Source organism: Monosiga brevicollis, genomic scaffold (assembly GCF_000002865.3).
Source record: "Monosiga brevicollis MX1 MONBRscaffold_40 genomic scaffold, whole genome shotgun sequence".
NCBI classification, from domain to species: Eukaryota; class Choanoflagellata; order Craspedida; family Salpingoecidae; genus Monosiga; species Monosiga brevicollis.
Window position 1 is genome coordinate 318,734 of NW_001865077.1, and position 14,491 is coordinate 333,224.

Sequence of the window (14,491 nt, forward strand, 5' to 3'; positions counted from 1 at the left end):
AATGGCGCAATTGGAGGGATCGGCAGGGGTACACAGCGTTGAATAATTGCTGGCGGCACGTTTGTTCTCTGGGTCATATCGACCACCAAGAGCTGCTCGGGTACACCGATCGGTGGGAGAAAGGGTGTAATCGACAGGATACTCGGTGATGTACCATGAGTAAGGTTGTGCGGTCAGTGGCCCGTCAGCCCCGGTAAGGGAGGCGTTGACAAGCACCTTGCCAGCGGTTTGCTGAAACTCAACGATGCCCTGTATCCCGTGCGTCGCAAAATGGGCCACAGCGTCGCAACTCGAGCACGGAGCCTCGGGCGTCGCTCCTGCTTTGAAGTGAAGTCCACAAATATATGAGAGCCCTGCTTCAGCTATGAAAAAAAAAAAAAATGGCAGGCTCTACAATGGGGCTCAAACAAGGTCAGAGGGGCGACACTCACCGGCTGCAGGGAGCAGAAGCGAGCACAGGAGGAAGCAGCGCGCGAGCACTTGGACGTGGTTTGGCGGTGTGGACCGCCTTGCTGAGGGCCCCAGCGCTTTGGCACGCGTTGAACTGTGCGACATCATGCCTCGATGCGCCGCCGGCCACGGCAACGATGGTGCCAAGTGGCGCGGCTGATGATGATGAAGCCAACGAGGCCGGGAGGGAGGCGGAGCCAGCTCAATGGCGCATGACGTCCCAAAAAGATGACGACAACACGAGGAGCGACTCGATGACCAGAACGCGAGGTAGGAAGAGTAGAGGAAGAAGAACGCTGGCAGCAGAGAAGAGCACGTCAACCAAGACGCAGAGCGACGGCCGCACTGGCACTGAGCAGAGATGGCGTCCACGCCTTGAGCGGAACGAGAACCAGCTCGCTGCCAAAAGAAAAAGAGAAAGAAAGAGAGAGAGAGAGAGAGAGAGAGAGAGAGGATGTCGAGGGTGAGGGGAAGAACAGGGGCGGGGTGTGGAATCAGAGATATGAGAAATATGGGTGATTATTCAGTGTAAAGTGGTGTTAAATCAAAGGGAAGTCAGAGAAGAGAATCATTCTGGCAAGACGTTCAGAGGTACAACGCTATGCCAGATTCTCAGCAGAGCTACAGCTGTGTGATGAGTTGTCTTCCGTTTTATGTTAACTTTAGAGGATAAGGGTTGACCCCTCGGAAGTGATTCAACACATGTTTAAGTTGATCTTACCCCTCTTTTCTGTCATTTACAAGTATGTTCGACTGCTTCATCTTCTTGCTATGGGGTTGACGGATGTCTCTGCGCGCTGGCATGCGAGCAGGTGCGAGAAGACATGCGAGCTGGTGCGAGAAGACATGCGAGCTGGCTGGACAAAAGGTCTGTTGCTATATGTAAATTCTTTCTTTGCTTTAGATCTCTGTTTGCGTCAAATCCGTGCTTCCAGAGGTCCAGGGGCCTGATAATTTGTGAGAAAACAAAAGCCGGGCCTGGAATGGTTGAGACACAACGGTGTGTCGGGGGTGGGGGTGCACTTGTTGTACTTGCGCGACGTGGCCCGTGTGTTGGATGTGGGGTTCCTGTGCAGGCAATAAAGGACAGACAACCCCACGTCGAAGACATGCATGTACACATATGCTGCTCGTTTGCACGCCGCCCAGGAAAAAGGTTGCCCAGGCGGCGCAGTGAGTTCGAATCTTGACTTGAGCACTTGGCACAAGCATGGAGTAATTGGATCTCACGGAAAGAGGTATGTTGCTGGTCTGCTCTCGGTGGCTTCGCATCGACGCTGCTCAAGCCATCGGGATTCCCGTGTGAGTGAGATGCTTTGCTATACTCAGCCTCGCATTACCAATTGATGCTCCCTTGTTGAATGCGTGCATCCCCATTGCCCATTGTCCGATTCTTGTTGGAGTGCAAATGAGTATCGGGTGTTTCAAGGCACCCCATCTCATTAAATTTTTACGTTCGACTTTATGGTTAAGATCAAAATGGCATGTTTGTTGTTAAAATTTATGGCCCAAGCTTTGTGAGCAACTTTGTAACAAGTGCAGGTAAAGAGATACACTCACATCATGAGACCTGGTCGGATGATGACTCACACCCGCTAACATTAAAAGACCGATGGCACCAGTAGCAATGCATGGGCTTTTCTCATTCGTGTCGTCAAACTTCAAAAAAAACAGGCAGACCAGTCAAAAGCAAAAGAATCAACACAAAAACATTAAAAAAAAAAAAAAAACACGGCAAAAAGGAGGGACAAGGGAAGATCCTCTCGGCACAAGAAAGAGAAAGAACGATTGCCATGTTCATCAACGGTTCTGGAGCTCAAGATCGCTCGGCGATGAGATTGAGGTCCCGGGAAAGATAAGGATTATTGAGAACGAGGAGCCGCTTGCAAGCCAAGGGAAGACGGTTGGCTAGCAGCACCCGATGGTCATGGCCAGCCTCGGCATGCATGGTTCGTGCCCGTGCCACACAGAGCGCCTCCAGCGTGGGCACGCCTGTCTCGGGTAGGCCCGTCTGTCATGCAAGCAAACATATACGGGGGTGAAGGCAGCGTCGGGTATCAGCCATGGGGGTTGGTGGTCGTGCTGCTGAACAACCAAGCGGTTAAGGCGAGATCTTACGTGGAAAAGATCCACGGCAAGCAAGACTTGCTCCACATCGCCGTGGCCCCGCTGGCGTGCCACGGCCAAAGGCGAGGCATCAGAGTTGTTGTGGATCTAAGAACGTAATACCACAGAGAAATCATCAGGCCATGCCTTGGATGAGGGCATGAGGAACAAGGGTTTTTTTTTTTTTTTTGGCGACCACAGGTCAGCGCCAGGTGCCATGAGCCACTGACCGTAGGGTTGGCTCCCGCACAGAGCAGCAGGGACGCAGCTTCAGCATTGCCTGTCGAACAGAAAGGTTTATATGAGAGGCACGCTTGGCAAGCACACCCGCGAGCCGTGTCTTCAACTTGGGATGAGAAAGTCTCAATGACAGCCCACCACAAAACATACCAGCATAAGCGGCCGCTCGAAGACAGGTCCGAGACTCGAGACTCTGAGCATTCACGTCGGCACCGGCCTCGATCAGCATTTTAACTATGGAAAGCATTTGCGCGGCGGTGGCATGCAAAGCCATTCGTGACACCAAGCCAATCGAGAAACCGAGAGCGAAAGAGCAAGCAAAGGAAAAGAGGGTTGGCACAGTCGTAAAAGCCATCTGCAGTCCACCAGTGGCATACCAGCTTGGCGCTTGACATTGGGTCGACCGCAGATAAAGTGCAGAATGGTTTCGCGGCGTAGATTTTTGAGATCAACGGTAGCATCGTGGTGAATGAGAACGCGCATGCAACCGACGTGGCCAGCACGGGCGGCGAGGGCCAATGGGCTAGAGTGGTTGCGGCAGAGGGCATCCACGTCGCAGTTGTACCGCAACAGGGCCTGACAAGTCTCTGCATGACCACTGGAGAAGCGAGAAGGCATTTGGAAAGTATGAGCAGAGGCTGAGCGGCAAGGAACGATGGCAAAATGGTTTTGTGCTTGCGGCTTGTGATCACTCGTGGTGCGACCCAAGAGCGAGGGGAGGGGAAAACGCACTGGGCAGCGGCGGCGTGGAGAGGGTGCCAACCCCGAAGATCCGCCTGCGAGAAGGTAGCACCAGCGCGAACAAGAGGCTCGATGCAGCGAACCAAGCCCAGCTGGGCCGCGAGGTGTAGCGGGGCAATGCCGGCAAGGTTGGCAAGGGAGGTGTCCGGGCCATAGCCAAGGAGATGCTGCAGGACATCAAGGGCGCTCTCTGGGGTCAGGCAGGTCTGGGCGCCAGCGAGCTGCGCGTTGGCCATGAGAAGCGATGAGTTGGCATCGAGATTTGCAGCTTCCTCGGCGGCGTAAGCTATGGCGCAGTTGCGAAGGGCAAGGTGAAGGGGCAGGTTGCCACTCTCATCGATGGGCTGATCGCGGAGTTCAGGTCTTCCGCTGAAGATGGTATCCACCGTGGCTGTATCTCCCGTGTTTAGGGCGTTGATGAGGTCCTGGCGAGCGAGCGCGTTTTCGTGGGACTGAAGCGCGCGTGTGATGTATGCCGGGTCGAGCTGACTCCAGCTTCCAAACGATCCTGCCATGCCGGGAAGTTTGCCAATTTCCAACGCCACGGCGCTCGAGTGCTCGCGCGTGGTCCAGCGGTGCCGATCCGGTGTCGGTCAGGGCAGGATCGGCGAACCACAACCATGTGCTGCCAGAAGAAGCGCCAATCTGGACGGAGGAGCACACCGGTTATAGCGTCGTGCTACAGCTCCTGGGCAACTGAAATCAAAGAGAAGGCCAAGAAGGACGGGCCGGGGCAAGGGAGCTCCCCGTATTTCTGCTCACCCCAGCACGGGGTTCGCAACCGGTTGCGCCCAAAGTCCATGCACAACTCCGCAAAGCCAGCCAGCCGCGTGTCCACCCTACGTTTCCACCTTTCTCTCCACGGGTCGATCGACCCCCACAGCTCGATCACAACTGCTACTCCTACGCCTCCTCCTCACGTGCATCCGCGGCAGCGAGCGAGCGGATCAGGCTTTGAAGAGTCCGTCGTCGTGTGCCCACTGCCACTCTCTCTCTCTCTCAAAAAAAAAAAAAAAACTGTTGAGAGAATGTTATTATGTAAAATACTTTTTTACTCAAGACGGTTTTGAAAAAAGTATTTTACTAGTTGAATCCCATGGAACAGATCTTGCGCCCGCTGCACACGTACCGCGGGCAAATGTGCTGAGGGCATCAGCATGATTCCTTTCAAAAGTGTAACATAAATCACACACATTCACCATTTGCTTGTGATGTGATGATTTACAATCAGTTTGAGCGCTAATTATCCCCCTGAATCTTTACAAATCCCAGAAAAGTAAAATACATAGCCTATTTTCCCCTCTCTCTCCCTCTCCCCTGCTTTGCTTTTTTGCTTTTCAAACGGCAGCGTGCGATCCACACACACACACACACACACACACACACACGTTGACTGCATTTTTCTCGTTTACCCTTTACAGGTGGCGACCTCGTGCGCGCCTTCCTGTCACTGACCTTTGGGCGCCGTGTTTGGAACTCCTCACTCCTCACTTCCGCTCCCTCCTCCCTCTCTGTGCCTCTCTCGCTCTTCCTCGCTCGCTTTCTGCCTCTCCTGGTCTTGCGCAGCGCGCACTTTGAAGGAGAACACGACCGTTCGTGCTGGGTCTACTGTTGATGTATTCCACCGCCGACGACCACAATGGATCGGCTCCACCGCCCCAGCCCGTTGGCAGCGCGTCGGGTTTGGAGGACATGCCCACGTACTTTTCCCAGCTCGGCACGGGGACGGAGGACATGGCGGGCCAGGACACCGACTTTGCCACCGACATGAAGTCATTGGTCGCCGACGTCGACTTGATCAACAGCTTCAACATGCAGCCGATGGACACCATCAACACCTCCACCGCCGCCGCCGCCGCCGCCGCCGCCAGCAACGCTGTTGCAGCTGCTGCCGCTCCCCAAGGCCATGGACGCCGCGACACGCCCGTCATTCAGGTGACTCCTCCTGCTGCCAGCTTCGCGCCGGCCACAACCTACAATGCCTGGCCGCCATCCTCCACCTCCGCCGCCGCCGACGACTTGGGATCTGCCAATGCCCATGCCCATGTCGTCGACCCTGCTTTGCTGAGTACCATGCATCTTCCCATGGTCGATCTGAGTGATTCCGTGGCGTTGAAAGCACACTCCCCGGCGACCTCCGCCTCGGACGCCATGTTCCCGTCCATGGCCTTTAACAACGTCAATGCCGTTTTTGGTCACAGTGGCGCCAATTTACAACCTTCCACCGCCCACATGGACACCACGGGGCCCGACTTTCCCAACCTCGAGGATGTCACCGGCATCATCTCCGATCTCCATAGCGCCAGCAACAGCGAATGCAACAGCGAGTGGAGCGACGTCACCTCGGAAGGCACTCACTCTTCCCTTCACGACTCGGAGCATGACTTGGAATTCTCGGTAAGTCGTCCCGTCGCGCTTCTGCAGATGTGGGTGTTTTTTTTTTGTTTTTGTTTTTGTTTTTTCCCTTTTCTCCCTCCCTTTTGCCTCTCCGCTCTCATAGCAACTGATCCATTTTTTTTTTTACATGTTAATTTTTTTTTCCTCCTGGATAGGGAGATGAGGGCATTCGTCGCCAAAGCGGTCAGTTTCTGAGCGTGCCTCTACGCCAGCGCCAGCCCAAGCCGGCTGTATCAACGGTTCCATCCAAGTATGCCTGGCCCACCGACGTGCTGGAAATGAGCCGTGCCGAGTTTACCAAGCTGACCCACAGCCAAAATTTGACGGAGGATCAAATTGCCGATCTTCGCATGGCCCGTCGTCGCCACAAGAATCGTCGCTACCAAAAGGGGGCTCGTGTTCGTCGTCGTGAGCGACGTGAACGCGGCGAAGTGCCCCACCCCCAGTCCCCGGCACAAATGCGCCGCGACCTCAACGCCACCACGCAACAACTCCAACAAGCCTCCAACGCTTGTACGGACCTCCTCTCTGCCCTCCGTACGGTACCTGGCGCCCTGCAAGTGGCCCACCAAGTGGCCAACCAACATCCTTTTCTCCAAGACGTACTCCAAAACCTCTCTTAGGGTTCAATTCGTACCTCTGGTGCTGGTTTTGAGGCGTTGTCTTTTCTTCTCCACAGCCCGTGCGTGTTCTGTGACACACACAAGCTCAATTTTTTATTTGCCCTTCTTTTCGTTGGTTTCTGCGTGATACTTGCTGCCGTGGCGTTGTCTTTTCCGCCTGTGCCTTCTTTCTCTTTTTTTGAGCGACTCTTTCTGTAGTTCATCACATCAGGCTACATCTCTATGTCCCAACTTGTGTTGACGCGCGCCGAGTGCGCGTTGTTTGCCCGCTGAATACCCCTCCCCCCCCTTTTTTTCACTCGGTACAGCGCCAAAAGAAATTCAATCCTTGAATGAGAATCAACATTGCTTGAAAGATTCCTTCCACCGATCACCCATGAACAACGCAGAAAAAGAAGAAGCAAGGAACAATGCCAAAGCGCATTCCACCGGTGTTGGGATGATTCGGCGACGCGCAACAATGGCCGGGACCAGCGTGCAGCTCCTTTCGGTGCCGCCGAGCGTCTTCTATTCCAACAAAGGGTATCGCTTGCCACTTGACATGAATCAACAATGGACACTGCATAGTTCTATATATGCTAAGAAAAGTCAATCGATTAGGATGATGAAGAAGAAGAGGAAAAAGGTGAAGAGACAGCCGAGGATTTAAGCAGGCTTTTCCTTCATAGCTAGGCGGGGTTGATCAGGGTTCAACGGGAGCGCCCGACTCTCAAACGGTTGGGATGGCCGTGGTCGGTATTTGAGGGTGCGCAGGGCTCAACGACGGATGTGTTGCTTCTTGATCTTGCCACCGTTGGAGAGGGTCAGTTCAAAGGACGGGCAAACCGTCTGCAGATAGGTCGCGTCACACAGAATGTTGTAAATGCGCTTGCCCTGATCGTCCGAATTACCGCCTCCCTTTGTTCCACCGCCATCCTCGGCGTCACCACGGCGCTGTTTGCCGTTGCTGGCCTGTCGCCCCACCAGGGAGCGTGAAGAGCCTGGTCGCGAGGGCACCTGGCTGCCAGTGTTGGAGCCCAGCGAGTCACCCAGTTTGGGCGATACACCCTGCGTGTACAGCACGGGGACATAGACGGCCTTGGCCTTGAAGGCGCTCGTACCACGCGCATCCATATCGGCCTGGCCTGGCACATCGCACAGTCTTCCCCGCTCCGAGGCTAGATCCAACTGTGCCGTCGCCTCCATGTCCAACAAGTCTGCCAAAAAGTCCATAATGTGCCGCAGCCGGCAATCCAAGTTGATCAGCGCGCTCTCCTCATTGCCGTACACGACTCGACAAAACTGCGCCCCGAGCGCATTGTTGCCACCGCCCCCACTGTTCCCGGCGGCATTCCCGCCGCCCCCGTTGCCCCCATTGCCACTCATCCTCCTTCGCTTGGCGTCCTCAAACCCCTGCCGCAAACGCACGCTCTCAAAATCCGCCGCGCCGCTCGCTCTGTGCCGCTGTCCTCGCTGATGCGCGAGAGAGGAGTTTGAGAGAGAGAGAGTTTGAGAGAATTTGAGAGAGAGTTTGAGAGAGTTTGAGAGAGTTTGAGAGAGAGAGAGAGAGCAAGAGAGAGAGAGAGAGAGAGAGAGAGAGACTTGTTTGCTGTTGTCAAGCAAGTCGACGAATGTTCTGACAAACATCATCGAATGCAGTCAGCATAAACTATTCAAGACGCTTGCGCAATGTTATGGAAAAGCCTCTCCCACAACACACACACACTCACTCTCTCTCTTGGCACCGACGATGAGTTCGGTTGCTCGTTCTGCTTGCTTGCTTGGATTCGCTTCCATGGCACCGCGACGACCAAACCGGGGCTGTCTGCAGGACCTGTCTTCTGTTCTTATTGGCCGGGTGATGGCATTTTGCTGGGGGATGGGGGCCGTGTTGGCGTTGACGGCAGCAGAGCCACTGTTGGATCGAGCCCCCACACCCCAGCCCGTCAAGTTGCAGCCGAGTCCACAGCCCATCGGCCATGTGATGCCGGGATTTGCTTCCTTTGATCTTGACTGGTTGGTGTCTGTGCATGGCCGGCGTGGTGTGTGCGTGGATGTGCGTGTGTGACTGCTGCTGCTCATCAACCAGTGGCTGGCCTTGATGACGTGCCGATCTCACCCCTTGCTCCTCCTGACACTAGGTGGCACAACACATCAGAGTCGGGCGGTAGCTGGGGCAATGCCTCGGTACTCGACCTCAACCTCAGCGACCCCTTTGTTCGCAACTATGCTTCTGCCATTGCGCCCGGCGTCCTTCGCATCGGTGGTAGTGAAGACAATATTGTCAAATATCTGTGCGTCATCCCACCGTCCACCCACATGTCGACACACTCTTTGCTCACAATCAACCATGGCAGGGTCGGGGACATGAACGAGAGCGAATGTCAAGCACCCTCGATCTTTCGCAAACAAAATGTGACCCTCTGCTTGGACATGGAACGCTGGCAAGCTGTGCGTCGCAGCCTCGAGTCCACGATGGTGCCTGCACGTGTGGCCCCGTAGCTCAATCACGGCGCACTTGGCAATGTGCAGGTTCTGCGCTTTACTGCCTCGATTGGCGCCCGTCTGGTCTTTGGTCTGCAGTTTCGCACCAATTCTACCGGCTATGATGGACGAAACACGCATGCCCTGCTGCAATGGACCGCTTTACACAATCACACCGTCTGTTGCTCACTTTTTTTTTTTTTTTTTTTGTGACTGCATCCCCCTTTCCCCTTCCCCGAGTGAGGCTCAATCTTTCCCGACATCACCAGTACAGCTCATTTTGCTCGCCTTCTTGGCCTCCTTGGCCTTGACTTTTGATCTCAGATTCACGCTTTTGAGGTGGGTGAGGAGATGGCGCCTTGGCCGCAAGGTGCTTCCTTCTCCCATTTGATCGACGCCTACAAGAGCGTGCACCGGTGGACAACCGAGCTCTGGCCAAGCAATCCCGTACGATTGGTTGCTAGCTCACCCCACGTGAAGCCTGCACCCACCATGGCAAGGCAATTCTCAGCCTGACCTTTGGTGCCTTGCCTCAATGCTTTCCACAGCCCCTTGTTTTGGGCCCCTGCGTAGGCATGAGCGACGCACCGCCCAATAAAAATGATTTTTGGCAAGGTCAGCTGCCGTGCTCAAATACGTCATGACTCTTGCCAGCCCAATCATGGCAGCTCTTGCCAAAGAAACATAGAATAGTTCACGACAACTCGTCTTTCGGATGCCAGCCTTTGTCAATGCCACTGTCCCCACTGGACTCGTCCAAGGACTCGTCATGCACAGGTATTGCACGCTGGTACGCGTGACAGTCCCAATCTGGTCCATTCATGCACACGGTCTTGATTATTGCCCCACGCACTTTGGAATTGCAGCTACAACAACAATGGTGGCAATGACTGGCATCAACCCGGCTTCTTAGATCAGACCCTGGTGCAAGCCCAAGCCATGTCCACCATGGCTCGCACGGCCGGTGTTCCCCTATGGTGCGGTGAATGCGGACCTCACAACGGCGGTGGCATTGCCAACGTCACCGATCGCGTCTTTAGTTCCTTCTGGTACCTTGATGCTCTTGGTGGCCTGGCGCGGCTTGGCCTCTGGGAGTTTGGTCGCCAAGCGTTGGTTGGGTCGCACTACGGCTTGCTGGAGGTAGGTACTCACGCTCTGCTTTTCGTTCCGGCTCATGCACGACCACGCTTCTCACATCCTCGCTGCCGTCCTTTGCTTGCAGCTGGGCACACACTTTCCCAACCCCGACGCCTTTGTGGCGATTCTCTTCAACCGCCTCATGGGCACGGCCGTTTTGGATGTGACCCTGACAGCAGGCACCAATACCAGCCAACTGCATGTGTACGCCCACTGCCACGCGGCTCGCGATGGTCGAGCCGTCTACGCATTTATAAACATTGCAACCAACGTCAGCTTTCAGTACGTGCCGCCATGGCCGCATAGCATCTTGTTCAAAAAAGTAACCTTCTCAACACACTGCCCTGCGGCTATTAGATTGGATTGGTCTGATGCAGTCTCTGAACTGGATGTCTGGCTTTTCAATGGAAGCGACACGGGCAGCCAAGTCGCAACCCTGAACAATCGGACGCTGAAGCGTACCCTGCCCGAGGTAAGGTCTCCCCTTTGTGCTTGTAACTCAAGAACCTCTCGCCCTCGACCTGGTGCAAGTGCCCCCGATGTGCTGACGCTTTGTTATTCATTGTGCCAAGGTCCCAGACCTTGCTCCCGTTCACTTCGAAGCCGCCACGCTAATGGTCCCACCCATGAGCTACGGGTTTGTGGCACCCACGGCTGTCTTGGCTGCCTGCACATCATCATCCAAAGCGTCATAAAGAAGTTCCTTCACGGCGAGTTCAAGTGCTTGACTCATTCGAATAAATTCGGTACTATATCAATCTGGCCCTCTCACTCTTCAGCCTTGACGGCGATCTCTTAATCATCGGATGGGAGAGCGCCGAAGACTGTAACAGGAGCTTTTATCACACAGACCGTGCGTCCCCCTCGATAACTCAGGCGGCAAAGGTTTTCACGACGGGCTGCCGACAGACGGCGTGGGTTGCGAGAGGGTAACCACGGCAACATCACCTTCATGTGTTGTCTAACCCAAATCAAGTAAGCGGATGATGAGTCAAAAAAGCGACAAAATCAATCCCCAAACCATTCATCCACCCACACACACACACAAAGGGCATGCCTCAGTGGTTATGGTTACCTCAATCAAAACAGTGTCGGTGCCGTAGAGGAAGCAAGGGTGAAAAGGGTTGGTCGCATTTGGAAGAGCGGGGCGATTCAAAATCACGGCCTTGCCAAACGTGCTGTGTAAACTCTTGGGCAGATTTTGCCACTAACCAGATCATAGCGTGAGTTGTGTGACACGAGTGCATGGGAACCGTCAACCCCCCCCTTTCCTAAGTCAGAAAGCTCGGAGGAGATGTCTCGCGCAAAACCATATCTTACGTTGGTGGTGGGAAACACCTTGATGAGCGACGCCACTTCTTCGCCACTTTCAGCAACCGAAACGTCCTCGTGAGTTGAACGCAGGTCAACCGGCTGCAAACGGCTTGTCGTGTCCATAGCCGTTGGCTGCTGGTGAACCACAGATGCCGCCATGGGTGCGGGGGTCGAGTCCGAGTCGGATTCTCCAGTCCCCTCACCATCATTTTCTCCACTACCGGAATGTTGCTCCAGCTCATCATCATCACTGTCAAAGTCGCCCCAGCCACTGGATGCGGCCTCGGCCAGTCGGTGCTTGTCGTTTTGGGTGCCACCGCTCTTGCTTGATTTGTTTGCTTTGTTTCCTTTTTTAGCCTTGCTCCCCTTGCCCTTGCCCTTGCCATTCTTGCTCGACTTTTGACCCTTGCCGCTCTTGGTCGTCTTGTTGGATGACGGGGCTTTGGCGGGGGTATTGTCGTGGCCGTGGTCATGGTCGTCATCCACCCGCAAAGCCTGGGCGTGCCTTGTACCATTGCTGTTGGTCTGATGGGCCTGGCCGGTGGCGGCTGAAGCCAAAGCTGCACCATCTACATGCCAGGAAACAGTCCAACACGTCAGGCTGCACCACACGCACAAGAACAAGGGCAGGAAAGTCATGACGAATGAAGCAGATGGTGCCTTCAAAACGTACTCTCCGAAGCACGCGCTTGCAAGTGAAGTTGGAAAGGGCAGCGCTGATAGCGGGAAAACTCGTAGTGGCCCGGCACATTGGTGTACAACAGGAGCTTGATCACCGTCTTGAACCGACCATCAAACATGACGTCCAGTCCATGCCGATAGTAGTTGTAAAAAACATCGGTGTGGGATTGGCCATCTGGCACATCCGACTGACAAAGGAGTAGGTCACAACAGATTCACAATCGAAAAAGGACACGTAAGCAAACAAAGCGATAGTTGTTATGTTTTTGTTTATTTTTGTTCCTTGATGTCTTTCATGTCAAACGGGTGCGGCAAGGAATTTGGAAATCAAGATTTCCGTCGCCTACCTTGTAGTACACATCATCTGGCGGGCCCAAGGCTAAAAGAACGTCTTGAATGGAAGCGCCAAACTTGATCTAATTACGGATCGACAGTCGCCAAGATAAGGTGACTAGTGGGAGATGGGACGGTCACATTGCGAGAAAAGAACAAGGGTCTGTCCGGGCTCCTACCATTTGCTTGCCACGGACCGTTGTGGAGCCAACGTCGAGCCCCAAGCCCGGCCAAACACGGTAAACCTCGTCGGCCTTGGGCGGAGCCTCGGGAAACCGCCACTTGTCGCCTGCAATCAATGGAATCAAAACAGGCCATGAAGCGGGGTCAAAAGCACGCGGGGAAGCGGCAAGAAGCAAGTTGCCACTTTCTAACAAAAAACCGTACCAAGGTGAATCACGAGATTATCCAGCATTGGAATTGAATTGTCGAGGTGTCGGTATGTGGCTGCCAGGTCAACATCTTTGGACCCATACGTTTCCTACCGCATGCACAACGTGAATGGAAAGCCCATCGCGTGTGGGGTCGAACAATCGCGATGGGATTCGAGTTGCACCAGAGAAAGGTTGCACCAGAGAAAGGGAGTGAGTATAACCAACCTGAAGGGCTTCGGGGACATTGAAGAAGAGGGCCATGCCATAGTATTGCAGCACAAACTTGTGGCGGTCCTTGTCATACTCTATGGCAACGTTGCTTATCAGCAACAATGCGCGCCACAAAAAAAAAAAAAAAAAAAAGAAAAAAAGAAAAAAAAGAAAAAGAAAGACGGGAGGTCGAACGAAGCTCACCGCCAGGGCAAACGCTAAGGGCACAGTAGAGGCGCTCAAAAGTGGGCTGAACCTCTGGCAGATCAGACACGACTTGTCCGCTAAGATCAGGACACCACATGTACAGTTCACGGATGAGAATGAGCGCCGATGAGCTGAACTTTGAATCCAACAACTGGTTGGAGCGTTGATATTAGCTCGCTGGAATTGCAAAGCAAGTTGTCAAGCTTGGTGCCCGACCTGATATGCAGAACAAGCCTGGCCGGGTCGTAGACCTCAATGACGGTTAGAAGTTGAGTGTCGGCGGCAAATCGAAGATTGAAGCCACCCGCCCGATTATCCACCATAATGTTGGTACCATTGGCATTCTAGGTGTGAGGGCAACCACATGCAAAAAGAGACATGATCCTTTCATGAGCTGCGGATCAAGCAAGAAGGAAACAAACAAGCTGGAGCAAGCGCACAAGCGAAAGGTAGGGAGGGCGCAACGAAAATAACGAGGCCAGGGCCATAGTCTCACTGCAGGGTTGTAGATGATGTCGACGCGTTGTGATGTCTCATATTCTTGCTTCAGCAAGTTTATGGCGTGGTTCAACGACATGCCAAGCAAGAAGGGGCCAAGGCCCTTGCCTTGAATGGCCTCGCAATCCCATTTTTGGTCGTGATCCATCGTGGTGGGCGTCGGTGGGGCCTGGGCTGCACAAAGGGTAGCTGAAGGGACAAACTCTGAATCAGCACCACACCCGCCCACCCAAAAGTCGATACATGCGCGTGTAGGCTCGCATACAAGAGCAGTGGTCTAGTTGTATGCAAGGAGAGAGGGAGAGCGCGCGCGTGCGCGAAGGGTAAGCAGGGGAGGGGGTGAGCAAGGGAGTAAGAGGGCTGAAGAAAGATGATGGGGACGGTGCTGTACGACAGAGAATGCATGGGACGAGAACGAACGGCCAACTGGGTGTTTCGGCTGATGCAGGACAAACAAGGTGTGGACCGGCTGCGCGACGCTGCTGGCGTGGGGAACACTCGCCAGCCAAGTGCAAAAGGCACTTGCACTACCCAATCAAGACAACAATCATTGCTGCATCATGAGCCAAGCCGCACAGTCCCTGTCCAGCAAAGAACAGCAAGAGCCCAGCGCGCCAGGTTGGAGCCATCGAATGGCGCGGCCGCACACACACACACCACACACACACACACACACAACAACAACAACAACAGCGTACCCTGGTCCAAAAGGCAAGC

The 14,491-nt window shown here is 54.4% G+C and overlaps 5 protein-coding genes across 5 annotated transcripts; 2 read left to right on the forward strand and 3 right to left on the reverse strand.

The window, feature by feature from the left end:
* Positions 1 to 2,266: 2,266 nt before the first annotated feature.
* On the reverse strand, positions 2,267 to 3,414 carry MONBRDRAFT_29945 (uncharacterized protein; the record flags this gene model as incomplete). Its single annotated transcript, XM_001750400.1, has 5 exons — positions 2,267 to 2,461; positions 2,569 to 2,664; positions 2,787 to 2,836; positions 2,947 to 3,030; positions 3,174 to 3,414. 5 exons carry the CDS (start codon positions 3,412 to 3,414, stop codon positions 2,267 to 2,269), a joined length of 666 nt encoding a protein of 221 aa, XP_001750452.1.
* Positions 3,415 to 5,102: 1,688 nt separating this feature from the next.
* MONBRDRAFT_39155 (uncharacterized protein) lies at positions 5,103 to 6,894 on the forward strand. The gene is made up of 2 exons (XM_001750363.1): positions 5,103 to 5,934; positions 6,090 to 6,894. The coding sequence occupies exons 1-2, from the start codon at positions 5,152 to 5,154 to the stop codon at positions 6,555 to 6,557; spliced, it is 1,251 nt and encodes a 416-aa protein (XP_001750415.1). The 5' UTR covers positions 5,103 to 5,151; the 3' UTR covers positions 6,558 to 6,894.
* A 419-nt stretch (positions 6,895 to 7,313) lies between these two features.
* Positions 7,314 to 8,510, reverse strand: MONBRDRAFT_12537 (uncharacterized protein; the record flags this gene model as incomplete). Its single annotated transcript, XM_001750401.1, has 2 exons — positions 7,314 to 8,009; positions 8,259 to 8,510. 2 exons carry the CDS (start codon positions 8,508 to 8,510, stop codon positions 7,314 to 7,316), a joined length of 948 nt encoding a protein of 315 aa, XP_001750453.1.
* Positions 8,511 to 8,566: 56 nt separating this feature from the next.
* Positions 8,567 to 10,852, forward strand: MONBRDRAFT_29948 (uncharacterized protein; the record flags this gene model as incomplete). Its single annotated transcript, XM_001750364.1, has 10 exons — positions 8,567 to 8,592; positions 8,678 to 9,014; positions 9,069 to 9,197; positions 9,345 to 9,467; positions 9,521 to 9,635; positions 9,743 to 9,797; positions 9,887 to 10,160; positions 10,243 to 10,439; positions 10,515 to 10,629; positions 10,730 to 10,852. The coding sequence occupies 10 exons, from the start codon at positions 8,567 to 8,569 to the stop codon at positions 10,850 to 10,852; spliced, it is 1,494 nt and encodes a 497-aa protein (XP_001750416.1).
* Positions 10,853 to 11,181: 329 nt separating this feature from the next.
* On the reverse strand, positions 11,182 to 14,491 carry MONBRDRAFT_34567 (uncharacterized protein; the record flags this gene model as incomplete). The annotated part of the gene is made up of 11 exons (XM_001750402.1): positions 14,473 to 14,491; positions 13,773 to 14,051; positions 13,493 to 13,620; positions 13,274 to 13,353; positions 13,085 to 13,164; positions 12,873 to 12,966; positions 12,683 to 12,774; positions 12,500 to 12,568; positions 12,145 to 12,340; positions 11,478 to 12,040; positions 11,182 to 11,364 (listed from the first exon to the last, which is right to left on the reverse strand). The coding sequence occupies exons 2-11, from the start codon at positions 13,920 to 13,922 to the stop codon at positions 11,182 to 11,184; spliced, it is 1,635 nt and encodes a 544-aa protein (XP_001750454.1). The 5' UTR covers positions 13,923 to 14,051; positions 14,473 to 14,491.

Coding starts and splice junctions, on each gene's coding strand:
- MONBRDRAFT_39155 (XM_001750363.1), top strand. CDS start 5,152: ATGTATTCCACCGCCGACGACCACAATGGATCGGCTCCACCGCCCCAG. Junction 5,935..6,089: donor AGCATGACTTGGAATTCTCG/GTAAGTCGTCCC, acceptor CCTCCTGGATAG/GGAGATGAGGGCATTCGTCG.